The sequence below is a fragment of the Furipterus horrens genome, unplaced genomic scaffold, assembly GCF_987537825.1.
Source record: "Furipterus horrens unplaced genomic scaffold, mFurHor1.1.pri manual_scaffold_8, whole genome shotgun sequence".
Lineage (NCBI taxonomy): Eukaryota > Metazoa > Chordata > Mammalia > Chiroptera > Furipteridae > Furipterus > Furipterus horrens.
Genome location: NW_028327178.1, coordinates 28,659,433 through 28,686,541, shown reverse-complemented (window position 1 = coordinate 28,686,541; position 27,109 = coordinate 28,659,433). Strand labels below are relative to the sequence as shown.

General features: G+C 39.8%; 1 protein-coding gene across 2 annotated transcripts in view; it reads left to right on the top strand.

Annotated features, from left to right (window-relative positions):
* The window catches only part of MAPRE2 (microtubule associated protein RP/EB family member 2), a 146,104-nt gene that overhangs the window by 20,191 nt on the left and 98,804 nt on the right, over positions 1-27,109 (top strand). For both annotated transcript variants that reach the window (XM_090285663.1, XM_090285662.1), the window contains exon 2: positions 950-1,011. Coding sequence is in view for 1 of the 2 variants with exons in the window: in XM_090285662.1 (XP_090141788.1) it covers positions 950-1,011 (62 nt within the window). In the remaining variant the exon portion in view is untranslated. The remainder of the gene's footprint in view (positions 1-949; positions 1,012-27,109) is intronic.

Below are 27,109 nucleotides of genomic sequence, written 5' to 3'. Positions count from 1 at the left end.
GGATTAATCACATTATGTTGGATCAGCCACAAATATTTTTTTTATGCAATTGATTTGAAACTAAGCACCAAAGGCATTTTTTAAATGGCCATATACAGAAAGCACGGAAGAGCAATGTGCATGGGGAGGTGGGCAAGGTCATTTCTAACTTGTTTCTTGGGGTTGTGGGAAGACCCTTACGGAGCATGCATGTATGCATCTTACATCCTTTTTAGCAGCATCTGCTTGAGTCTCCTCAGTTTTCATCCTCCTCATCCCGAACACTGGACCCTCAAAACCTGCAGCATGCACAAATTTCTCAGCCTCTAGAATCGGGTCTGCGCTTCATCAGTTTATTGTCTTATCCTTTAACCACAGCATGTTGTAAAGAGAAATAGTTAATTCCCATAAAGAAAGTAAGTTATTACTTGTGGGTGTACATATTTTGAAGTTGGATCCTGATATTATTTCTAATGCTTATCCTGTTAAAATTAAACACAAATCTTTTGACTGAAAGACTAAGCCTGTATTGATACTACATAGAAAACCTGCAAATTAATCTAAGTTTGGGGAAGTCAGTATTTTAATTGGAGTTGGGATCTGATACTCCACAAGAGGCACTGCTTTCTGGGCTATCTGCTAACACATGATTCTCATCACATCAGACAGTTGGGGGTGGGGGGGTTGACAAGGTAAAAAAAAAAATCTCTTCACAGGGCTGATGTTATACTAAATATTCAGAAACTACAATAAATCAACCTAAGAATAGATTTCATATTATAGATTGACAAGTCTGTTGTTTGGCTGACTTAATCTCTCCCATGATAAAATCAGCTGAATTTGGATATTTTGTATGCACGTTTAATTTCCTTTTGTATTGTTGGCCACACCCAATGAACTAATTTGCTCCTATGTTTTCACTGTATTAAATGCTTGCTCTTAATTTTTTTTTTCATTTTTACTATCTCAGCCTCCCATTTCTCTGAGGAGCAGTTCGTCGCGACAGCCAGGGAGAGAGCCTGGATGCTCAAGGTAAGGTTCAGATATAAATGATGTTGTATGACTTACAGATTAAATTGTTTACAGATTAAATTGGAGTACTATTAATGCCTTTGTGCCAAATTTATTCTCAAAATTGCATTATACAGCTAAAGCAAATATTTGAGTAAACACGCTTTGTTAAAACATTATTTTCCAAACTATATTCCATTTCCCATGTGTACTAAAGGCTAATTAACTGCTGTCAGCAGTTCCTCCAGAAATGGTCAAGCCAATTAAAGTTTAATTTTAGAGGTCTAATTAATGATAAGTGGAGGAAAATATCAAGATAGTCAAATGACCTCATGACATTTTTTATTGTAAGTGATCATTCGATCTTGTTAAAAATCAAGGCAACTGCTCTGTTGCCTTTAGAGTACAGAGAGATGGGTATCTTGAAGAGGTGGTGAAGACCTGGGATGCCTCATTTTTTCAACTTGGCATTTGTGTTTGAGACAATCATTTGACCTTCAGTGATTTCCTGCTGGTACTCTGAGTCTGTCTAATAATGTGTTCAAGGTTCAGTTCAGGAGCTCCCTAGAACAAAGGAACAATTAACTAAAATTCCACCAGAGGGCAATATTTAGAAAGCCATCCAGAGAGGTTTCAAAGCTATGAGCTATTGTTCAGAGAATTGTCTCACCAAGTAGAACGCCCCAGATTTCATCAAAGGTGCTTCAAACATCTTTTGTTTTACTTCTTTTTTTCCCCTGCAGCATGAAAATTTTTTACTAGGGGAAGAAAAGGAGTGTGGGGTGTGCTCATTGTTTCCTTTTGGTTTTCATTCTGGAATGATAAAGTTAGAACTTCACTCTCAAATAATTCTTTAAACTGTATTGGTGAATATTAAAAGCTCAAATCAATGGATAAGATACCATATTTGTCTTGAGGTTTCCTTGTGATAAATGGTATGATTGATGATCAGTCTTAAATAAATTATTTTAGAAAAGAAACCTAAAATTCTTCTCCTGAAGTGAAGTATGCAACTACAAAATTATTTGTATTAGATTGAAATAATTTATTTAAGTAAGATGAGTAAACTCTTCCCCTTCTGCTCTAATTAAAGTGGAAACACTGCCCCATGAGTGGTGTCCAAACAGCAGGACTTTTCCAGGACTGGAGCTGGCCTTCGGGCAGGACTGGGACAGAGGGCAGTGGAAAGGCATCTGAGGGCAATTGAAATAGAAAGAACCTAGAAGAGGAGTCACCTAAGCTTGCTTTGTACACATGAAAGCAGTTCCTGAACAGATGTTGAGTGCCCTTTGAAACCTGCTCTGTGCTACTCGCCCTTCTAGTGGGAGCAAATATGTCCAGTGTCTGGGACAGTCCTGGTTTACTTCTGTGGTCCTTGCTGTGTGGTCTATTTAGCACCTCCTTTTACCCTCCAACTACCTTGGTTTGAGTGATAAATTATATGATGGCCCTATTTCCTGGGTTGGCATGTTTGAAGTAAAAAAATAATAGAAGAAGGTGGCCCGATACTTAAATTGGGTGTCTGCTTATCAATGTTCTTACATACCCAAGGCTACGGGACAAATGTCTCTTTCTGCAAAAAGCCACAGTAAATATTTTCTGCTTTGTGAGCTCTGCAGTCTCTGTCACAACCATTCAACTCCTTGTAGTGTGAAAACAGCCATATACAATACACGGGTGAATGTGCTTGGCTGTCATAGTTTACAGACCCGTATGGGGTAATAGATGATAAAGGGATAAGAAACAGTAGAGAACAGAGAAGGCAGCCATTCTTAATTCCTCTCCTCTTCGTATACCTGCTGGGTTGCAGCCTCTTTATTTAACCTTCTCAGGGACTAGTATTTATAGTTTCTTTGAGGGCATAATACCATCATCCGTTGTGTGGTTTCATGAGATTCCTTTCCTGGGTCTAGCTGCTCGCTTTTCATTCAAATCTATTTCTGCACCATGTACAACATGCCTCTGCTTTATGCCTCAGGACACAGAATAGTATCCCTATTAGGATATCACCTGAATCCTAGGATAGTGTACTGGAGTGAAAACTATGTGGTAGATGATTTAATTTCATGCGTTGGTCCTCACTCAATAACTGTCTATAGAAAATATAGCCATGTTAAAGAAAGGCTGAACGTGGACAGCAGGGCAGGGATTGGCTGTGGGAGAAGGGGTAGGCAGGTTGGGGGAGGGGGCAATGGGGGGAAAAAGTGGACAACTATAATAGAAAAACAATAAATAAAACAAAAAAAATTTTTTTAAAAAGGTTAATGTTGACTATACCAAAATTTTTATACAAAAACAATACATTTAAAGAAAACTGGAAAAAAAATAACATAACCCATAACACCAACCAAAATAACTTCTTATTTTTGCATTTTTGCTTTTTCCATGAGCATTCTATTTTTCTATAGTGGATGTCATAGTGCATGTGGATTTATATTTTACTTAGCAGTATTCACAAGCCTCTTTCATGTGCCCTCGGAACTATCGCTAGAATAATAGAATATCATTATAGCCGCAATACTTTCCAATTTTTTACCTAAAAATGCTATATTTTCTCTAGATATTGTTCATTTGGTTAGATTGGTTTGGTTCAGTTTACCTTGGGGTTTTTGTTTTGTTTTGTCCATCTATTTCCTTAAGATTATTATTAAAGGATATAATAATTTTAATCTAGTTTACCATATCTTTTTCCCAAAGGGTTGAAGTACTTTCCAAACATCTGCAGTTTGAGGGTACTGGTCTCACCATAACTTTATCAGAAACAACATTTATATCCATATTTATTGAATGTCTATATGTAAAGAACTGTGCTGATTGCATATATATATATATATATATATATATATATATATATATATATATAGTGCTCATTCCACAAACATTTATTGAAAGCCTGTTATAAACTAGATACTACAGAGTTACAATGGTGGGATTTCAATGGTGAGTGAGGGATAACTTCTGTCTCAGAGAATTTGACCTCACTGGGAGTGAAGATTGATACAGAAATATCTATAATCAGATATAGAAAATCGACACACCATTGGAGAAATACAGGTAAAATATTATGGGAGTTTGGGTGAGTGGAGGTGGTAGAGATGGCATCTGAGCCAAGCATTGAAAGTATTATTTACTGAGATAGGAAACACAGGGTGAGGGAACATTGCAAGTGGAAGGGCAAGAATCAGAAGCTCAGTATTGAACATGTGGAAGTTAGGGTGACTGATGCCCTAGAGGATGTATATAGGGATTTGGGATCTGAACCCCAAAAGACAAAAAAAGTGAACCACAAGTATACTTTTGGGAGTCGCTGGCATGTAAGCAGTAGGTAAAATTGCCCAAGGAACGTATAGAATGAGAAAAGGGAGTCCAGAGTAGAACCAATAAAAGTCACCAATATTTAAGAGGGAGATTGAGAAAGAGAGAAGACACCCATGTTATGGCAGCATTATTCATAGAAGCCAAAAAGTGGCAACAACCAAAGTGTCCATTGGCACTTTGATAAATAAACAAAATAGGCCACATATGTACAAGTAATGGAATACTATTCAGCCTTAACAAGGAAGGAAGTTCTGTTACATGCTACAACGTGGATGAACCTTGAGGGCATTACATTAAGTGAAATGTCAGTCACAAGGAGACAAACGCTGTATGATTCTATTTTTAGGAGGTACCTAGAGTGGTAAAATTCCTAGAGACAGAAAGTAGAATGGTGGTTGCCGGGGACTAGGGGGAGGGAGATATGGAAAGTTATTGTGTTTTGGAAGATGAAAACAGTTCTGGAGATGACACTAATGAAGTTGCACAACAATGTGAGTGTACTTGATACCACTGAACTGCGTGTTTCAATGGTTGAAATGGTAAAGTTTTGCTTTACGTGTACGTTCCTGGGGCAGGAGGAGTAGTTGGTAATCTTGATGAGGGTAATTTCAGTAAGATGGTCAAGGTGGAGCCCTGGAGTGAGGGAGAAATGGAGAAGTGGACAGAGTAGGTTTAGATAAGCCTTAGTATATTTGGCTATAAAGATGAGAACAGAAACAGGGACCAGTGGGGAAGAAGAGTGGATTTAAGGTGGAAGAGACCTGACTCGTTCCAATGCTGCTGGGAAGGAACAAGTAGGAGGGCTGTGTAGGGACTTGTAAAAGGCAACAGCAGGTCTTGAGAAAGCAGGAGGAAGTGGGCCTGGATACTCCTCTTCACGCAAGAAGCAGAATAAGATGGCACCTTTCAGGTAAATGTGAAGGTTGGGAACAAGAAACAAATTATTGTCTAACAGTGTCAACACCATCTGCAATCAGAGGCGAGGCTGTCAGTTGAAGGAGGTGCAGGAGAAAGGGTCAGAGGTGTAAACAAACTGGAGAAGTATTGAAATGCCTGGTGTACGAATAATGGCAGAGTGCTGCCCAGGGAAGTGGACGGATGACCTGGAAGCATAGACACTCACACAGGCTTGGAGGCCGTGAATTTATATTTGTCCTCACCCTCTAGGCAGAGTGCCTCTTTTTCAAGCAGGGCTCAGCACAAGCACTTGTACCTGAACAGATGAAAACTTTACAGGAGCTCTTTTGGGGGGAAACACAAAGATTGATCATGAGGACTTCACACTTATTTTAGGGTAGGCTGTTGCTTTCCTTTCTAAATGGTGTAGGAGCCAAATGACTGGTTTAGGAGCTGCTGACTGTTTATAATGTTTGGTCTTTGTCTAGGGTTGTAACTCATGAGGACCCCCTGTTGACAAAACAGATTATTAGAGACCGGCCTTAATTAACATTTGATTTGATTGATAATGAAACTTAGAACAATTTGAGTAATTTGGCTTCACATCCCCCATTCTCAAGCTTGTATTGCTTGTCATGGGTGCTTGGGGCACCTACTTGAGTCAACTGCTTTGTTACGTTGAGAAATAAAACTGCCAACTGCTTAGCAAGCCTTTCATTCATTGCACAGCCCTCCAGGGGATTTCTGCCTCTCACGTAGAGTAGGTCCTAGACGTACTTGGCTAGCAAAGATGTCACTGAGGTTGACATATCTTATCAACATTTTCTTTACAAGTGGTCTGCGGTATGTGGAAAGAATGCTATTGATGTCTCACAGGCTGGTGCCTGAAATGCTCATATATAGTGAGGTTCCCGAATCAAGAAATGTGTTTCTTCTATCCCCCACCCCCTCTCTGAGTTTAGCTTTCTGTTCTGAAAGTCATTTTAAAAAGAATTAATGAACAAAGATGATGGGTGCTAATCCTATGACATTTCTTATTCCCATTGATAGCCCCAGAACTTCAGAGCAGACTCCTACATGGTTTGGATTGATGAAAATGTTCTGTATCTGTGCCATCATACTTGATAGCCACTAGCCACATGTGCCCACTGAGTATTTGAAATATGGCTTATGTGGTTGAGGAACATTTTATATGCATTTGACATTTTGTTTAATTGTAATTATAATTAATTCAATGTAAGTAGCCAAATGTGGCCAGCCAACTCTAGAAGCCAGATTAGATAGGACTGAAGTTTTAAGTACATCTTACAAATAGAGCCACCCCAGGAAACGCACTCATGGTCTTTGAGGTACAGACAAGTCTGGCCTGGCCTCATCTTGCCATCAGAATTGGTTATAGCCTAAGGATCCTGGTCTCTGTGAGGGTAATTATGGGGAAGGAGCAAGGTCTGAAAACAACCTGCACCCAAGGTGGATTCATATCATTTTTTTTAATGTGTTTTATTGATTATAATATTATATTTGTCCCAATTTCCCTTCCCTCTGCTCCCCTCCACCTTGTGGTCCCCCTCCCTCCAGTTGTCCCCCCCTTGTGGTCCCCCTCCCTCCAGTTGTCCCCCCCTTTTAGACCATGTCCATTAGTTGTGCATATAGTTCTTCTCAACCTCTCTCTGTCTATTCCATTCCCTCCTACCATGCTCCTTAATTCCTATATCATCTCCCTCCCTCTCCCCGTTCCCCCTCCTTGTTGACCTCCCCCCAATATGTTCCCCGTACCTATAGTTCTTTTTCCACTCTCGTTGCCTGTTTAGTTCGCCTTTGTTTCAATTCCCTAGCTTCTGTTGTTTCTTGTGATGCAGTTTTCATTTTAGATTTCATAGTTTTGATCCTCCTTTTTCTAAACCAGTCCCTTTAACATCTCATATAACAGTGGTTTGGATCTAATGAACTCTTTCAGTTTTATTTTGTCCTGGAAACACTTTCTCTGCCCTTCTATTCTGAATGACAATTTCGCTGGATAGAGTATTCGTGGTTGTAGGTTTTGGATTTTCATTACTTTGAATATTTCTTGCCAGTCCCTTCTTGCCTGCAGGGTCTCCCTTGAGAAGTCAGCTGATAGTCTAATTGGGACCCCTTTGTACATGATTCTTTTCTTCTCTCTTGCTGCTTTTAAGATTCTCTCTTTATCTTTAATTTTTGACACTTTGATTATAATGTGTCTTGGAGTGGTTCTCCCTGGGTCCAGTTTTTTTGGAATTCTCTGTGCTTCCTGGACCTGTAAGTCTATTTCCTTCCCCAAGTTTGGGAAGTTCTCCTTTATTATATTTTCACTCAATTTTTCAAGTTCTAGTTCGTCTTCTTTGTTCTCTGGCAAGCCAATGATTCTTATGTTGGGCCTTTTATAGCTGTCCCAGAGGTTTCTGATCTCTCATCGTTGCTTCCCGTTCCTTCTCTATATTCTGGTTTGTTGAAATGAACTCTGGATTTTTTTTCCTCACAATCTGTCTCGTATGTGGTTTTGTTCCTTTTGGTATGAGTGTTTTTCGCTTCTTTCTCATCTTTTTCCAGATCTTTTGTTAATTCTGTAAGCCACCTGATAACAATGGCCCTGAACTGAGCCTCTGACAGGTTTCTTATTTGTTCATCTGTCAGATTCCTCATCTGTTGCCTGGTGAGTTGTGCCACCGGGATTTCTATAGTTGTCTGCCTCATTTTGACAGATGCGTTTTGTTTTCTTGGGCCGGCTATAGGGGGCAGTGCCTGTGTACTCGTCACGACCCAGCGACCGGGGGCAATCCGCAACCTTTCTTGCTGCGCCGTGGTGCTTTGTCGTCACAACCCAGCGACAGGCGCCTGTCCGCAACCTATTTCGCAGCCCTGTGGCGCTTTGTGTGGGGGCGGGGGTCCAAGATGGATTCACACAGTTATTCCGCTAGGAGACCGGGATCCATCCTCCCGCCCCCCTGGGCCTCACTGTTCAAGGCGATGTGGTGGCTGCTTCTCCCAGCGTTGGGGTCGCGAGCTGCCGGGGTTCGACTCCAGCCGGGATTGTCCTCCCTGCTGCTGGGATTGTTCTCCCTGCCACTGGGATTGTCCTCCCTGCCACTGGGATTGTCCTCCCTGCCGCTGGGATTGTTCTCCCTGCCGCTGTCCCTGGTGCGACCGCAAACAGCACTGCCCCCTTTCGCTCATCCTACCTGCCCAAAGGGCGCCGCTGGTTTATAACTTCATACGTTGGGCTTCCGTGTAGCTTTATTTTCTGGAATTTCTAGTTATCTTTTGTTTTGAAGTAGTTGTAATCCTCTTTAGTTGTGGAGGGAAACAGAGCGTGTCCGTCTAAGCCTCCATCTTGGCCGGAAGTCCCATATCATTTTCACATGAACTGTTTCTCCAATACCTGGACACCAGACTCCAGTGTACAAAGGGGGAAAAAATGTGTGAGAGAAGAAACTTGATTTTATGCCTACTGTGTACAAATACTCAGCTAGAAACTTCACATACATTGTCTTCATCTTTATATGTCGTATGTGACGCTTGTGCTTATTATAGATGAGGAAATTGAGTTTCAGAGAGATTACTAACTAGTTCAAGGCACATAACTAGTAAGTGGTAGAGGCAAGATTAGACCCCAAGCAGCTTTGAATCCAAAGTTCGAATCAGCAAGCAGTACTCACCTAGATATGCATGTTTGGAACTACCCACAAAACAGAAAACCTTCTGGGCAGAGTTGGAGGTAGAATGGAGGTTATGGGATGCAAATAACTGTGTGTGTGTGTGTTTAATGCTGATTATCCTAGAAGTTGTACCTGTATTCCTCCTCTCCTCTCCCTCTTGTCCTCCCTACCCTCAAACCACTTCAAATGTGTTGATTATAGGCTACCCTTTCATGGAAATACAAGTATGAGTGTCATAGAAGATGTACAACTGCTCTTTGGGATTAAAACTACTCAGAAAACAAAAACATATTTCAGCATCTTAGGTACAAAAGTTTCAAGCCACTTGGTACTTATATATATCTATGTTTTATGAGAAGTATATTAGATTATCTGCAGTCACCTAAGTAAACATCTCCCAGAGTCCAGCTGCTGCCTGCCTTCTCAATTGTCTCTTACATGTATATTTTCTTCCACTCCTGCAGTATTTCCAGAATTTCCATTATTGAAAATAATAGTGGAAATTATAAAAAGCAAGTCACCTATAATCCTACCCTAACAAATAATTTGTTTTTTTCCTTCTAGTTCTCCTTCATACAATTTTATGTAAGTCTATAAAACTGTCTTAGCTTCAGGTTGCCCAGCAACTGATACTATGTATGACACAGATTTTTGGCATCCCTTACCTCAAATATCATTCAGCCTAAAATTCATGCACTGATGTGTTTGCCTCTGTTTCAAAGTTAGTCATGTTTCAGTCTCCAAGAAAACAATTCAAATGAATCACAGATTATCAGGTTAATAGCAAACTGCATTAAGAAACATGAACAGATTCAGTTGATTGGAACAACATCTGGTACACTGAAAGCTAATGGGTTTGATTTCTGGTCAGGGCAAGTACCTAGGTTCTGGGTTCAATTTCCAGTCAGGGCACATACTGGAGGAAACTGATCAATGTTTCTTTCTCACATTGATGTCTCTCTTTCTCTCTCTTTCTCTTAAATAAATATGTATATTACATCAGAGAAGGAAAACTCTGACTCCAAAAAACCTCCGCTGCCTTGCGGCATACCTCTTCAGGGGAAAGGCTAAGGGAGTAAACCCCGACAGAAAATCCGGAGCCAGAGTCCCTAAGGCGGTTTGATGTTGTGGTCAACACCGGCAACTCCTGCGGCGCACCTGAACCCAAGCTGTATCGACTCCGTCTTTCCCTTGGACCCTTCAGCTGCGAAGAGAGGGGGGGTCTGCTGCATGGGCAACAGCAGACCCTCCATATTACCCTGCCCAGGCTCTGTAGCTTCAGTGTCATCGCAAGATGTCGATTCAACACGGGAGGAGACAGATACCATGTCACTCCCGAGTCGGACTGCACAGCCATTCTCGGCGGTGCAGATGGACTCTTAAGAAGCTACACCATCGTCTCTCGAGACGGACGGCTGCCGACGACGACGACATATTTACATATATATTTTTAAGTATTTGGTATTGTACCTTAAAAAATAAAAGAAACATGGACAGTAAAGGTCAAGATAAACTTTAGAGTGCCTCCCTAGGGGACTAAATTCTAAGCCATGCAGGTTTTGTATTTTCCAGTACTTCATACTCCTGCTCTGGAGTATGGCATCAAGCCTTCACTACCCCACAGCATTTCAAAATGCTGATATGTTAACTCTGTTATGGTTTTTCAAGGCAATGACTAGGCATATAATATCTGCTTGGTAGAGTTTGTCGCATGGGAGTCTTGTCTCTAATGTTATTTTTGGCACTTGGGGAGTGATATGTTTCAGACCTGTGTGAGGTAATGCCACTCATGCAGCATTACCTTGGCTTATATGCTGGATTGAATCATTAGTATCCTTTCTTGGTACCTGGTTTAGAAAAAGCTGTGCTTGGTTTGTCAAAAATATATAAATTGAGTGCTTGGAACATTATGTAATGACAACATTGTCTACAAGCAGGAATAACAAGTCTATATATAGGTGTCTTGAAATAAGAATATCCAATCACTCTTGCCTTCTGCTCAAGAAAACATTACATCATAATAACTGCCTAATTCCAGCACACTACTATTCCTTTCTATTTTTTAAAACTTTTACACTATTATTTTTTAAAGCTTCATCTCATCAAAAACTTGATATTTTTATTTTATAGTGAGATATAAGAACATGAAGCAGTTGCTTTTGAGATATAATTCCACTGAGGTAAAATTATTTTGAATTTCAGGTGAAAATGGTAGAAGAGAATATATTTGTTGTAAAATATGATGTTGCTGGCACAAAGAACAGAATTTTTTACCTGGATGAAATTTAAATGTTTTTAAATAATATAGAATTTTGTCTATCCTAAGATGGTCATAAAGGTCTCACAGGTGTGAGAATGTCAATCAGGGGTACAGTATTCTCTCACTTATCACGGGTATTACGTTTTAGACACACACACACACACACACACACACACACACAACCGCCCCCCCCCCCGCTGCGACAGGTGAAAATCTGCAAAGTAGGAACCTTACATTTATTTTAGTAGTTATATATATATTAAGGCTTTATAAACCCTCCCCACACACTTATAAACCATTCCTAGTCCTTTATTAACCTTTCCCAGTCCCTTATTAACCTTTTCCACACTTTTATAAACACTACTTATGTTCTTAAACATATTCTACACTCTTAAACCTATGTAACTTTAACAACATCTGTATACAGTACTGCAAAATCCTGCGATATAGTAAAAAATCCGTGATAAATAATTAAATATAATATTTTTAAAAATCCTGTGATACAATGAAGCCATGATAAGTGAACTGCGATATAGAGAGGGACTACTGTATTGTTTAACCAGTAATGACCCATTAGTTTATTTTTTTAATATGTTTTATTGATTATACTCTTACAGTTGTCCCAATTTCTTTTCCCTCTACTCCCCTCCTCCCAGTGACACCCCTCCCTCCAGTTGTCCCCCCCCTTTTAGTCCATGTCCATTGGTTGTGCATATAGTTCTTCTCAACATCTTCCTGTCTACACCACTCCCTCCTACTATGCTTCTTAATTCCTGTACCATCTCCCTCCCTTTCCCCCTTCCCCCTTCCTGCTGACCTCCCCCCAATATGTTTCCCATACCTATAGTTCTTTTTCCACTCTCGTTGCCTACTGAGATTGCCTTTGTTTTGATTCCCTAGCTTCTGTTGTTGGTTGTTGTGATGCAGTTTTCATTTTAATGTTCATAATTTTGATCCTCCTTCTTCTAAACCAGTCCCTTTAACATCTCATATAACAGTGGTTTGGATCTAATGAACTCCTTCAGTTTTACTTTGTCCTGGAAGCACTTTCTTTGCCCTTCTATTCTGAATGACAGCTTCCCTGGATAGAGTAATCATGGCTGTAGGTTTCTGATTTTCATTACTTTGAATATTTCTTGCCAGTCCCTTCTTGCCTGCAGGGTCTCCTTTGAGAAATCAGCTGACAATCTAATTGGGACCCCTTTGTACATAATTCTTTTCTTCTCTCTTGCTGCTTTCAAGATTCTCTCTTTATCTTTAATATTTGATAATTTGATTATAATGTGTCTTGGAGTGGTTCTCCCTGGGCCCAATTTTTCTGGAACTCTCTGTGCTTCCTGGACGTGTAAGTCTATTTCCTTCCCCAAGTTCGGGAAGTTCTGCTTCATTATTTTTTTCACATAATTTTTCTATTTCTAGGTCTTCTTCTTCGCCCTCTGGCAATCCTATAATTCGAATGTTCATTCGCTTATAGCTGTCCCAGAGATTTCTGAGCCTCTCCTCATTTTCCTCACTTTTTGTTTCCTCTTTCTGCACTGGTTGACTGTTCATTCCTTCCCTATGTTCCAATTTGTTGATTTGATCTCTGGTTTTCATTTCCTCACCATTTGTCTCATATGTGTTTTCGTTCATTTCAGTGTGACTAGCTTTCATTCCTTCCCCGTCTTGTTCCAAATCTTTTGTTAATTCCGTGAGCCTCAGAAAGATTTCCTATTTGCTCATCGGTTAGGTCCCTCATCTGCTGCCTGGTGAGCTGCGTCACCAGGACTTCAATCATGGTCTGCTTCATCCTGACAGTTTTCTGTTTACCTTTGCTTCCTAGGAGGGCTGTAGGGGGCAGAGCCCCATGCACTTGTCACTACCGGGTAACCAGCGACCTTTCTCCCAGCTCTGTGGCACTTTGTGTGGGGGCGGGGGTCCAAGATGGATTCCTGCCATTACTCTCCGCTGAGAGAACCAGGCATCTCTTCCTCCATTCCCATGCCCTCTGGGCCTCACTGTCGGGGGCAATGGGGGTCTGCCTTCCTCAGCGTGGGAATCGTGAGCTGATGGGTCTCGACTGCAGCCAGGAATGCTCCCCTGGCATTTCTCGCAGTCCCGCCGCTATCCCCTCTGCTAGCACAGACAGCACCACCTGACTTTTCCGCTCTGGTTGCCCCTCCTACCCATCCAGACGAGCACCGCTGGTTTATAACTTCATACGCTGGGCTTCCATGTAGTTTTATTTTCTGGAATTTCTGGTTATCTTTGGTTTCGAGGTAGTTGTATTTCTACTTGGCTGTGGAGGGAGACAGAGCATGTCAGTCTAAGCCTCCATCTTGGCCAGAAGTCTGACCCATTAGTTTAAAGTCTACCAAAGTTAGCTTTGAAAAAGGCTTCATGCATTCAGGAGAGGTGGACTTTGAGCTGAGCCTACCTCTGTAAATATGAGTAGATGAATAGGAGGAAAAAGGACGTCCAAGCATCAGACAGAAGGTTCAAGGAACAGAGCATAAACCGTCTCAGGGGTTAAGAGATTATTGATTCCCTAATGTGAATACTGGAAGATGAAGGGAGAAAGATAAGCTGGGGTCAGACTGTGCAGAGTCCCAAGTACCACACTAAGTTATTTAAACTTTATTTCCTACTATCTCAAATATATTGAACATAATGCAAAAAACACTCTAGAAAAATCCTGCTTTGTTTTAAGGCGGTAGTCTAAATACAATTTTTTCTTCCCTTCTCTCCAGACCTTCAATTGAAATAATAACATTTTAGAATAACAAATCTGTGGCAGTTCTGGAAGCATAAATGGGGACCAAGAAGTGACAAAGTTCTGGAAGAAGGAAAGGTTATAGGATTATGTTACTAGCTAGATTTTTTAAAGCAAAAGGAAAAAAATATTTTAAAAGAACAGGTAATTCAGCAAATTATTATAATACAGATCAAATAATTCAGAGAACAGAAGAAAACACCAAAACATCCTAATATCCTTAGTACAAAAAGTATTATATCCAATAAACTCCACTATTCCCTCCTCAACCCCTAAAAGTTGCTATGGATAAGAAGCAGTTAGAAAACACAGTTCTTGCATATTAAAAATTTAATTATCAAATTAAAAATCAAGAGTGACTAAAGAGTATTCCAGAACATAGAGCAAAAGGTGAAGAGGTGGAAACACATGAGAAAAGCATTAAAGACATGGCAGGATGATCTAGACGGTCTGACAGTAAGAACTATCTTTAAGGGGAAAAGTCAAAGACATTGGAGACAAAGAAAAGCATAAAGATTCAAATTAAGAGACCAAGGAATGTTAGGTAAGATAAGTTGAAAAGCCCAAGACTCTCCAGGTTTGGGATAAAAGAGGTCTTAGAGATAACCGGGGCAGAAAGTCAGGTGGTGAGAAGGTGATCCAGGGAAGGGCTCACCCAAGAGGTATAAGCTTTGGTAAACAATGCTGAGGGCTGCGACACAGTGCAGCCATGCTTTTCAGGTTCTGGGGAAAGTGATTTGGGGCTATAGTTCTATGCTCAGACCAACTGTCAAACTATGAGAGCAAATAGGCATTTTTTGACATGAAAAGATTTTAAAAATTTACTCCTCTTGCCTCTCATAAAACAATTTGTAGGTGCTCCAGGACAGTGTAAAAGAGGAAAAAAGTAAAGACAACACAGCATCAAAAAAACTATGAAACTAATAGAAGAGTCTAATTATAAGAAACGTAAGAAACACCAGGATGCCAGGAGTAATAATGAAGATACTGGTCCAAATTAGGTAGTGGGTTTCATGAAGAATATCTTGAAAAAAGTCATGTTCTATTATGTAAATTTAGACCTAGAATCTGAATATTTTTATGATACCATGGCATGTTTCTTCTATCAAAAAAGTTAAATGCTCTAGAAAAAACTATATCAATACATAGAGATATAGATACAGATGTCAGCTATATAGATATGTTAAGATTCAAGTTTAATCTTAAAATTAAGCCTACTTTTGAACAACTAATGGCATGTGAACACAGAGAATCCATTGGGCCTTGATGATTTCATTAGAATATTATTCTGATTGCAAGATTTAAAGAGAATATTATATTTTATTCTCTAATAAGGTAATAAACTTGATTTTGGAGAAAACAAATTACAGAATCATAAATGCTGTTTACTAGCCTCAGGTTTAGAAGCAATCTATAGTCAAAACAGGGAGGACTTAACTACACTCATAGAACATAATGTAAATATAAAGAATAAAAGAGACATAATAGTAAAAGCACACTATTAAAAGCAGAGAAGGTTGAGAATAAACATAATGGACAAGCAATAGATAATATTGCTTGAAATGAGTCAACAAATAGAATTTTAAGAATGTTGACGTAAAGGAAGGTAAGAAGTAATAGAAGCATGTTGAATTTCTTTTTTTTTTTTCCTTTTTCTTTTTAAATTGTTGTCCTATTACAGTTGTTCCATTTTCCCTCCATTGCTCTCCCCTGCCCTACCCACCTGCCCCCCTCCCACAGTCAATCCCCATTTAGTTGTCCATGTCCATGGGTCATTTATACTAGTTCCTAGACATGACCCTTTCCCTTCTTTTCCCTCTTCTCCCCTCCTCCCTCCCCTCTGGTCACTGTCAGTTCCTTGTTTCCATGCCTCTGGTTCTATTTTGCTCATTTGTTTGTTTTGTTTATTAGGTTCCAGTATTAGGTGAGATATTATGGTATTTTTCTTCCGTCACCTGTCTTATTTCACTAAGCATAATACTCTCCAGTTCCATCCATGCTGTCGCAAAATGTAGGAGTTCCTTCTTTCTTTTGCTGCATAGTATTCCATTGTGTAAATGTACCACAAAGCCCTGGCTGGTTTGGCTCAGTGGATTGAGCGTCGACCTGCGAGCTAAGTGTCGCTGGTTCGATCTTCCAGTCAGGGCACATCAGAGAAGGAAAACTCTGACTCCAAAAAACCTCCGCTGCCTTGCGGCATATCTCTTCAGGGGAAAGGCTAAGGGAGTAAACCCCGACAGAAAATCCGGAGCCGGAGTCCCGAAGGCGGTTTGACGTTGTAGTCAACACCGGCAACTCCTGCGGTGCACCTGAAGCCAAGCTGTATTGACTCCGTCTTTCCCTTGGACCCTTTAGCTGCGAAGAGAGGGGGGTCTGCTGCTTGGGCAACAGCAGACTCTCCATATCACCCTGCCCAGGCTCTGTAGCTTCAGCTTCACTGGAGAGGACACTCCAGCGTCATCGCAAGATGTCGATTCAACACGAGAGGAGACAGATACCGTGTCAGACTCTTAAGAAGCTACACCATCGTCTCTCGAGACGGACGGCTGCCGACGACGAAATGTACCACAGTTTTTTAATCCACTCATCTACAGATGGGCACTTAGGCTGTTTCCAGCACTTGGCTATTGTGAATAGCACTGCTATGAACATAGGGGTGCATTGTAGTTTGAATATGGACGGGGACGCTGAAGTAATTCCAATAAGCAGGATGAATAGCCAGTATGCATGGGGACTGTGGCTCGCTCAGACCAACAGCAGAGAGCGGGAAGCCTCATCCTCCTTTTATTAGGATTTCAAAAGTTACTAAAAATAGAACGGGGTGTGAGCTTTACAGCCAACAATAAAATAATTTTTACGGGTGAAAGAATTCTTACAAAGTATCATTAATATGTAAAATACAGATAGGGTAACTTCTGGTTTAGATAACATCTAACAGAGCAACAAAGCAGATCCACTAATCATCAAGGCCAGCCCCAATTTAAGACTTTATCTTCAAGGAGGAAGATGGAGCACTCAACAGACCTCTTTGTCCTCAGGATTCCATGACCCAGTGGCCTTGAACAGCTTAAAGCTGCAGGCGGAGATGAGATTAGCTCATCATCTCCTGAGTCACAGGACACCTGGGCGGAGGGACATGGGAATGCCCCTACCCAGAGATCTGTGTTCCTGCAACAGTGCATAGGTTCTTCTGAAACGGTGTTTCAGGATTCTTCAGGTATAATCCTAGCACTCGAATTGCTGGATCAAAAGGCAGTTCCATTTTTAGTTTTTTGAGGAAATTCCGTACTGTCTTCAATAGTGGCTGCACCAGTCTGCATTCCCACCAACAGTGCAGTAGGGTTCCCTTTTCTCCACATCCTCGCCAGCACTTGTTGTTTGTTGATTCATTAATGATGGCCCTTCTGATGGGTGTGAGGTGGTATCTCATTGTGGTTAGCATGTTGTGTTTCTTAGTAGAAAATAGATTTTACTTTCATCTATGTGTTTATATTATGTTAATAAATCAATAAAATATATCTGAATCTTTAGAGATACAATTGTATCCCCAGAAGAACTAAAAACAGAGATAGTTAAAAAAAATTAATTAATGAAAATGGGATTGGGGTAAAGGAAAGAAATAAGAGAGATGTTTGCTATTAATAGTATACATTTTGTAGTCCTCAAATTCTTAACACGTGCACATTCTAAAAATTACAAACAATATATTATTCACATATATAGAGTAGATTAGAAGGAAAAGAGAGCAGGAAAGACAGACTTAGAAGTTACTGCATTTGTCTACATTTCTGATAATATGAATTTGGTCGAAACAGAAAGAAAAATTGAGAGGCAACTGGAAAAGAATTGATATGATTTTGTAGTTGGCTATTTGTTATTTGAGCAGGATGGATTTTAAAAGGGAGTAAGGGGGAATGAAGATGTATAATATTTTCAGGTTAATTGATTAGATAATCTGAACTGAAACTAACAAAATAATACCCAGGATAATATACTTATTTTTAAATTTACTGATGTCTTGATGTTTCTTACCCAGTAATATTTCTCCAGGCTGGTTGATAAGTGAAAATATGGCTATTTTATTAAGTGATGTTTATAATATGATCAAATATTTATCATCGTGATAATCCAGGCCCTTGCCAGGCGGCTCAGTTGGTTGGGGTGTCATTTCTTACACCAAGAGGTTGCAGGTTCCATCCCTGGCAGGGGCGCTTAGGGAGGCAATCGATTAATGTTTATCTCACATTGATCTCTCTCTCCCTCTCCCTCTCCCTCTCTCCCTTCCTGTCTCTCTAAAATCAATGAACATATCCTTGAGTGAGGATTTAAAAAGAAAATGTGATAATTCAAATACTTTTATTTAATCATAAAGGTCAAACATATTGCAGTAAAGAACCGGTGTAGGCCACAGTAAAGAATAAGTTAAGTTTTTAGGTCAAAGCCTTTATATATAAAAACAAAGAGTTGATGCTTTAGGCTAACAGTGTATACTGACTCTTTCAGATATTTTTCAATGATGTGATTTGTGGCAGGGGTTGAGTGCGCAGGTTTCATTCCATTAAAAGCACTCAAAGTTCCAAGGCTCTGGATGTTGGGTTTTCAGTGAACTTCTAATCCTTCTCTGCTACCATAAGCTAGGATTTTAGCAACTTTTCCCATCTTGATCCTATTTACCAAAAGTTTTTAAACTTCTAATTTGTAGCTGGGAGGAATACAGATCTTTTCAAATCCCTTTGCAAATTATGAATTCTGCAGATCCCTCTTCCTTTCATTCACACCCTGACACCATCCCTCATTCATGGAGTAGCTGTTGCAGTTATTTGCTGAAAGCCTTTGGAATATAAGTGCTACTTTTTTCAGACTGTAGTAGAACAAAGCATCTCATACAAATAAACATATTTCAAATCTGCTAACTATAAAACGTGCTTTTCTTTAGCAAATGGAATCAAGAATGGCAAATTTAATAAAATTTATCAGGATCTGTGGAACAAGATCCAAACCTTCACTTAACCTCCACTTCCCAGTTTGGAGGGAATTATAATTGTGCGTAAACTCATGCATAAAACTTGGCTCTAACTTTTGCCTTATTGATATTCAAGGAAAATTGGAAAAAGACCTTTTCAGAAAATTTAGTATCTTCCTTCCTACCACCAACAATATCATGGACAACAACATCTCTCATCGCTCTAGGGCTTTGTCTTTTGCCAGGTAAAATACTGTGCAGAGGCTCTGAGAGATTGGACAGACTTTTTGTGTTGGTTTGTGACTGAGCTTTTTTCCTTCATGCTGTGAATGGCTAGAGTGATGAATTTAAAAGATGGAAGTAAATGATTCTTTTGCTTGGAGGAGGGGGAGTAGAGAAAATGAAAAAGGAAATGTAATACAGACTAATTATACATTTTAGAATTTGCATCATTAGGCAACACTAAAGAGTTGTTTTTACGTTTCTTTAGTGAAATCAAGCCTCACACCTTGATTAACACCAGCAAAGCCATATTTCTTCTCTGTATCTGAAGGTGGCCTTTATATAGTATTTGTATAATGCATGTCATAAGCATGGATTTGCAGCTGTTTCATGATCGCTCTGAAGTTTACTGGCTCTGCTCCACAACACTGTGTCCAGACTTCGGGAACTGTCTCAAGTGTAGTGAACGTGGGAGGAGACCACTTACAGAATAATTTACTTGACCCAGAGCTGAGTGTGTTTGCGTGCAAAATGTGAGGGCTGCTGTTCAGCAGGTTGTGTTCAAATGCAAGCGACCAGCCAGAGAAACTTTTAGGGGGCTTGTCATCCGGCCTCACGACTTACCCTCCAGGGGACTTTGAATGTTCTAACCAGACAGGTGACACGATGATTCTTTATTTCTTTTGAGCAATAAGTGCCTATGAGTTTTTTAAGCTGGTAATTTAATTTGCTGAAACATAGCGATTGTGACTTTAATGAGGTAATCTCATTAGTCAGAGCAGTTGTGAAGATGAGATGACAGTGGCTGAATGCTCCTGGTTGTCTCTCCTTCTGGATGGACAGGGACCCTGAGGAGAGAACAACTCTGATACTGGTAGTTACATCACACATCATTTGACAAGGCTGCTGTCCTCTTCCTGGCTTTATCATGAAGCCAGCTGAAGTTATTTTCAAGTGGTAGTTTAGAGGTCTAGCAGGCCCACTGTACATAGTCCCATACAATAACTGGATAACAGAGGTTCTTTCTACAAGAGTATATGTGAATGTTTCAAAATAGGAACACTTACAGGTTCTTTTCTTTGCTTATTAAATGTGCTGACACCAGGACACAGAACTAGCCTTCCAGGTTAAGAGGTAACCATGTTAAATCCCACCCTTACTAGATGTGGTGGGAGATATGTTTCTAAGGGTAGTTAGATTGCATAAGGCTTTAAGCACCAAAAGGAAAACATGTAATGTTTATACTGAACCTGCTAGAGAACCACTGAAGGCTTTTGAAAAGTAAGGGAGGAAGATCAATTTCATGTTGGTGTATCAGAAAGATTGAGAAGTAAGCAAGTCAGGAAGCAAGGAAACCTCTCAAGAGAACCTCATAAGCAAGGCATGAGGCGGTGTATCTACTGTAGCATGTTGGGAGTGGCAGAGGAAGGGAAGGGACCTATCGGTCGTATTGTGAAATGGACAGGTATGGTGACCAAATAGGAGACACAAGGGAGGGAGGGTAGTGATTCTGAGGATTCGAAACTGCGTGCTGGCTCTGAGTCCCATTCAAGCAGGCAGTGTGGAAAGTGAGGGAGCCGTGGGGGAGATGTTTCCTCATTAAATGCACTGTGCATTGTCCCAACCAATGGCACCCCTAATTTCTGCTTCTGCCTCTGGTCTGCTTTTATTCAGTAAGTGAGAGAATGCAGTGATGACTGTCAACCCACACCACGTTTTTACAAGGTGTTTCTGGGAACAACAGAGATTTTATTTTTTCAAGCTGCTCTCGTGGCTACTCTGCCTCAGAAAAATCGACTGAGTCAGCAGAAGAGGCCTATTTTCTGTGGATGTTTCTGTCATTACCACATCGGGTCAGATGTGTCCCATCAACCGCCCAGAAACATTTCAGTTCCGCAGAAGAATTGGTGTCACGCCAAACCCTTCACCTGCATCAGGTGTCTCCTGTTCCTGTGCCATGCGTGGTGAGGCAGGAGCCTCTGTGTGGCTTTGCCAGCCCTCTGGGGTCCAGATATGAAAGGAAGGAGAGGCTCTCTCTGTTCTCAAATCCCCAAGCCAGCTTGGGGTGAGGTTGCCCTATCTCAGCAGTCTCCAACTGGTCACGTGGTCTCATGGCTCAAAGCCATGGGTTCTGAGTCCTTCAAGGATTGTAAGCTTTTGGTACTTGAAAATCAGAATTTCGAGGTACATAAACTTTTCTTCAGGTTATTCTCTATGCCATGGGTTTGAAAGTCTATATTGAAACAACACTGAGCACTAATTTCTTTCTTTTCTCCCGTTCTTGCTTTAATAACCCCATGCAGAGGAAACAGGAAGTCAGAAGGTGAAGCAGGTACATGGGAGGCAGAATGTCATTTCCAAAGATGTCTACCACACTAGCGTCCCCCATGTGTGATATTGACATTTTCCCATTCGGCATATCAATGGAGTCAATAACACTTCCTCTTGAATCTGGGTGGACTTTTGTGGCTGCCTTGGCCAGCAAAGAGTGACAGAAGTTATGGTCTGTGACTTCCAAGACTAAATTTTAAAACTGCCATGCTCTTGTGCCTGCCCTTTAGGGATGATCATGCTGGGGCCCAGCCACTTGGACAGATCTTTATAGGTCTAGTTCTGCCAGAGCTCCAGCTGAGGTCCCAGCCACGGTAATGTCAACCACCAGTTGTGAGACTGAGGAAGCCATTAAGATGACTTCAGTAGTCAGCCACCCACTAACTACATCTGTGTGAGAGATGAATGACAACCACCTAGTTGAGCCCCGTCAGCCTCCAGAATGAGAGGTAATAAAATGATTGTTGTTTAACCTACTGAGTTTTGGAATGATTCATTCTAGAGAATCAATAAAGTGTTGTGGTTATCAATTACAGTGTAACAGATGTACCCAAAACTCATTAACTTAAATTTTTTTTTTTTTTTTGTTATAGCTCATGGTTTTGTGGAGCAGGAAATCAGGAAGGTCTTGGCTAGGCAATTTGTCTCTGATCCACGTAGTGGTCACCATCAGCTGGGCGGCTGGGTCTGGAGGATGCTTCTGCAGTCCTATGTTTGGAGTGCAGGAACTCGGTGTGGGTTCACTGCCTCTTTTGCCTCCTATCCTCCCATCTTCTCTATGGCCACATCCTCTAGGGTCACTCCATATCCTTGCACTTCCCACAGCATGGTGATCCCAGGGTGGTTGATCTTCTTACAGGGTAGTTGGCTTCCAAGAGACCAAGACAGAAGCTTCCAGTCATTGTAAGGTCAAGGCTAGGAACTAGTTGGCATAATTTTTACCAAAATCTATTGTTCAAAGCTGTAACAGGTCCTCCCCAGATTCAGGGCAGGAGAAATAGATCCAACTTTTGGAAGGGAATACTGTCAACAGTTATAACCCCAGTGGATAAATTGGGAATATAGTTTTTTATCACAAAATGTTACCTTGCAAATCTTAGTATACCCATTTTCTGGATGAAGATGCTGAGGAGAAGTAATTGGCCAGGGCTATTCCATTTGTAAGGAACAGCACCTGGCTTCAAATTCTAGTGTCTATGTTAATCCAGACCAGACTTCTTTCTACTTCTACTGTTCTGTTCAAATTATAGTAAATACTATACAACTTGTACTACATTTTCTTTTTTTATTTGATATATAATTGACAAGACATATTAGTTTCAGGTGTACAACATAATGATTAAATATTTATATATGCAACATGATCACCACAATGAGTCTAATTAACATCCATCACAACACATAGTTACAATTTTTCTCTTGTAATGAAAAATTTTAAGAAATACAGTATCATTGACTATAGGTACTATGCTATGTATTACATCCCCATGACTTATTTATTTTATAATTGGAAGTTTGTACCTTTTGACCCCACCCCTTCATCCATTCCACTCATCCCTCACCTCTGGCCACCATCAATCTGTTCTCTGTGTCTATGAATTTGTTTGTTTTTATAGTTGACATATAAGTGAGATCATATGTCATTTTTCTTTCTCTGTCTGATTTATTTCACTTAGCATAATGCCCTCATGGTTCATCCATGTTTTTGTAAATGGGAAGGTTTCCTTCTTTATGGTTGAATAATATTCCATTGTATATGTATACCACATTTTCTTTATCCATTTGTCTATCGATGGACATTTAGATTTTTTCCTTGTCTTGGCTATTGTAAATAATGCTGCAATGAACACAGGGTTTCATATAATTTCTTGTTCATATATATGTTAGTGTTTTTGTTTCCTTCAGATAAATTCCCAAAAGTGGAATTGATGGATAACATGGTAATTCTATTTTTAATTTTTAGAGGAACCTCCGTAGTAACTGCATCATTTATGCTTTCATAAACAATACACAAGGGTTCCCTTTTCTCTACATCCTTGCCAACACTTATGTCTTGTCTTTTTGATAACAGCTATTCTAACATATGTGAGCGGATATCTCATTGTGGTTTTGATTTGTACTTCCCTGATGATTAGTGATGTTGAGCACCTTTTCAAGTACCTATTGCCCATCTGTATGTCTTCTTTGGAAAAATGTCTATTCAGATGCTCTGCCTATCTCTTAAATTGGTTTTTTGCTATTGAGTTATTTGAGTTCTTTATATACTTTGGATATTTAACTCTTATCAGATGTATGTTTTGCAAATATTTTTTCCCATTTTCTTTTCATTTTGTTGATGGTTTCCTTTGCTTTTCAGAAGCTTTGCAGTTTAACATAGTCCCACTATTTTACTTGTGTTTTTGCTGCCTTTGCTTTTAGTGTCAAACTCCAAAAATTATTGCCAGGATCGATGTCAAGGAGTTTACTGCCCATGTTTTCTAGTTTTATGGTTCAAGTCTTATGTTCAAGTCTTCAACCCATTTTGACTTCATTTTAATGGATGGTGTAAGATAGTGGTCCAGTTTCAGTCTTTTGTATGTGGCAGTTCAGTTTTGCCAACACCATTTATTGAAGGCACTGTCCTTTCCCCATTGTGTATTCTTGGCTCCTTTGTTATAAACTATTTGACCATATATGTGTAGGTTTATTTCTGGGCATTCTATTCTGTTCCATTGATCTATGAGTCTGTTTTTATGTCTATGCCATACTATTTTGATTACTATAGCTTTGTAGTATAGTTTGAAATTGTGAATGTTGTTGCCTCCATTTTGTTCTTCTTTCTAAGATTGCTTTGATTATTTGGCATCTTTTGTGATTTTATACAAATTTTAGGATTATTTTATTTTTGTGAAAAATACCATTGAAATTTTTATAGGGATCTCATTGCATCTGTAGATTGTTTTGAGTAGTATGGGCATTTTAAAAATATTAATTCTTTCAATCCATGAGCAAGGAATATCTTTCTCTTTATTTGTGTCTTTAATATCTTTTATCAATGTCTTAAAATTTTCAATGTACATGTCTTTTACCTCCTTGGTTAAATTTATTCCTAATAAATTTTTTTGAAAAGAATTTATTCATTTTTTTGATAGTTCATTATTAGTGTATAGAAAAGTGATAGATTTTTGTATATTGATTTTGTATCCTTCAGCTTTACTGAATTTATTAGTTTTAACAGTTTTTCGATGGAGTTCTTGGGTTTTTTAAATATATATTATCATGTCATCTACAAATAGTGACAGTTTTATTTCTTCCTTTCTGGATTAGATGCTTTTTTATTTCTTTTTCTTGCATAGCAATTTATACTATATTTTCTTAATTCTAAACTGCTATCTTCAATAAGAAAGATACCATCTCCTCTCCCCTAAACACACACACACACACACACACACACACACACATTGCAGCTCTAATTTTTTAAAATTCTAGAGAAATATTCTAAATGAACTGGTTTGGGGAACAGGTCTAACTCTGAACCATCCCTTAGTGCCAGGAGGACAGAATATTATAATTGTCAAGCTCTACTTGAATCACAAGATTTGAAGGAGTGGTTCCCAGAAAAAAGAGGGAAAAACAAAATGACAATTCATGCACATCCTATTACATCATTACTTCTCATTTATGGTGATCCCATTGCATCCTTGAATGCTGCTATCTTCTCCTGAAGAGACTGGAATTGGGGGTTTGGGGGTGAATATGAAAAGCAGGTTGTATAGAGGTGTTAATCTCAAGGATTAATCTCACTCTATTAGCTGACTATTTATTCATTGTGGCTCCCTATGTGTTGTTAAGACCAAGATCCCTTTGGATTTCCTTCATATAGAAATTAAATAGAAGCCACTTGAAGGGAGCCCTTTATGTTTTCATGTGTTATACTCTGAGTTGGATCCCTTATATTCATCTCCTACAGACAGTGAATGTGAATTGAGATCATGAAGATACTTGATATTATAAGCTCTTGCATAAACAAAATATAAGCACTAATTAAAACATTTCTAATGGAAACTTAGTCTTACTTCATAATTTCCATGTGCATTTTTTTTTTAATGAAGTAAGCTTCTTTAATTTCTTTTTAAAAATTTTATTTGGATGAGATCAGAAATTGGTGAATTTCTCTTCCATTACTCACACTGCTTCCCAGCTGCTGGCCTCATGTTCCCTTGACATGCTGTGGAGGAGCCACCCACGAGCCATAGCTCTGCTGCCATGCACAACAGACTTGACAGAGAAGCCCCAGCCTCAGGAAGACAGACCCTCCCGGTGTCCCTGGTTGCCATTGGTGGCCTGGGTTCTGACTGGCTCTGAAACTCTCATGGCCACTGGTACCTGTTAGAACTATTGTCCCCACCCCACCCCCCATTAGCTTTGTATTTGTATTTGTATTAAGGAGTTTCTTCATTCAGTTAGGACTTCTCAGTATCAAAGTCAGAAATAAAGTCCAATGGGTTAGCTGACTTTTGAGAGAGCTAAAGAAATCATTGCTTGAAAGCTTCTGAGCCTTCTGGAAGATTATTTATTTGTTAATGGTACTGTACCTAGAGTCTCTTCACTTCCCTTACCACCCAACTGAGCCCACTATACCTTTTATCTTTTTTTCAGTTGTCCTACCTAGTCAGTTCAACAAGATACGTTTAATATAAACATGGAAATAAAATAGGGGAAGGAAATCAAGGATTTTCATGAACTTGGGCATGGACACATTTCAGTGAGAACATTCAAATAGGCATGTCTGTAGCTGGATGGTTGAATTGTAACTGTCTTGGTATAGTGAAAATGAAAGCAGATTTTAGCTTTGAAAACAAATACGAAAGAAAGAAAGAGAGAAAGAAAGAGCGAGCCTGCGGTCTTTTTCCCCTCCAGAAGATAGATATCAAAGAAATGGACATTAGTAGTCTAGGCTTACTCAGAAAAAGAAAATATTTAATCTCTATAAATAAGAGTAAGAAAATTATTTTCTCTATAATAACACATACTGCTAACCCCCAATCCTGGTATCTCTTCCTCCTTCCCCCTTTCTTTTTCTTAACAATAATGTATAACTAACTTCCATCCTTCTAATAATTCCATACCTCCCCCCGCATTCCCTCTGCTTCCAACTTTTGCTGGCTTTACCTTTCTGCTCCATAGACTGAATTGCTTTCAGGGCAGCAATCTACATTCTCTTGCCTGTACGTCCTTCTGCTGTCTCATCCCCACTCCTCCCTAACCCTAGATTCTGCATTCTTTCACCCAGGTTTTATCAGACCCTAGTGGGAGGCAGGCTGTTAGTGACCAAGTATGATGGCTTTGACACCCGGCAGGTGTGTTCATGCCCAGCTTGTCACTTCCTGGCTGGTGATCAGGTGAAGTTATTTCACTATACCCTCTCTGACAAATGGGATTTAAAATCACCCCTTCCACATAAGTTTCTGTGAGGAATAAAATACCTACTCAATTAAAGCATAGTATTCGGCCCATTAAAAGGTACAAGATTGCTCTACCCAGCATAGATATCATTTAGAACTGAAGGGCAGATAAAGAGCTTCCCAAATAAGGAAAAACTAAAGTAGTTCATCATCACTAAGCCATTGTTATATGACATGTTAAAGGTCGTCGTCGTCGGCAGCCGTCCGTCTCGAGAGACGATGGTGTAGCTTCTTAAGAGTCTATCTGCACCGCTGAGA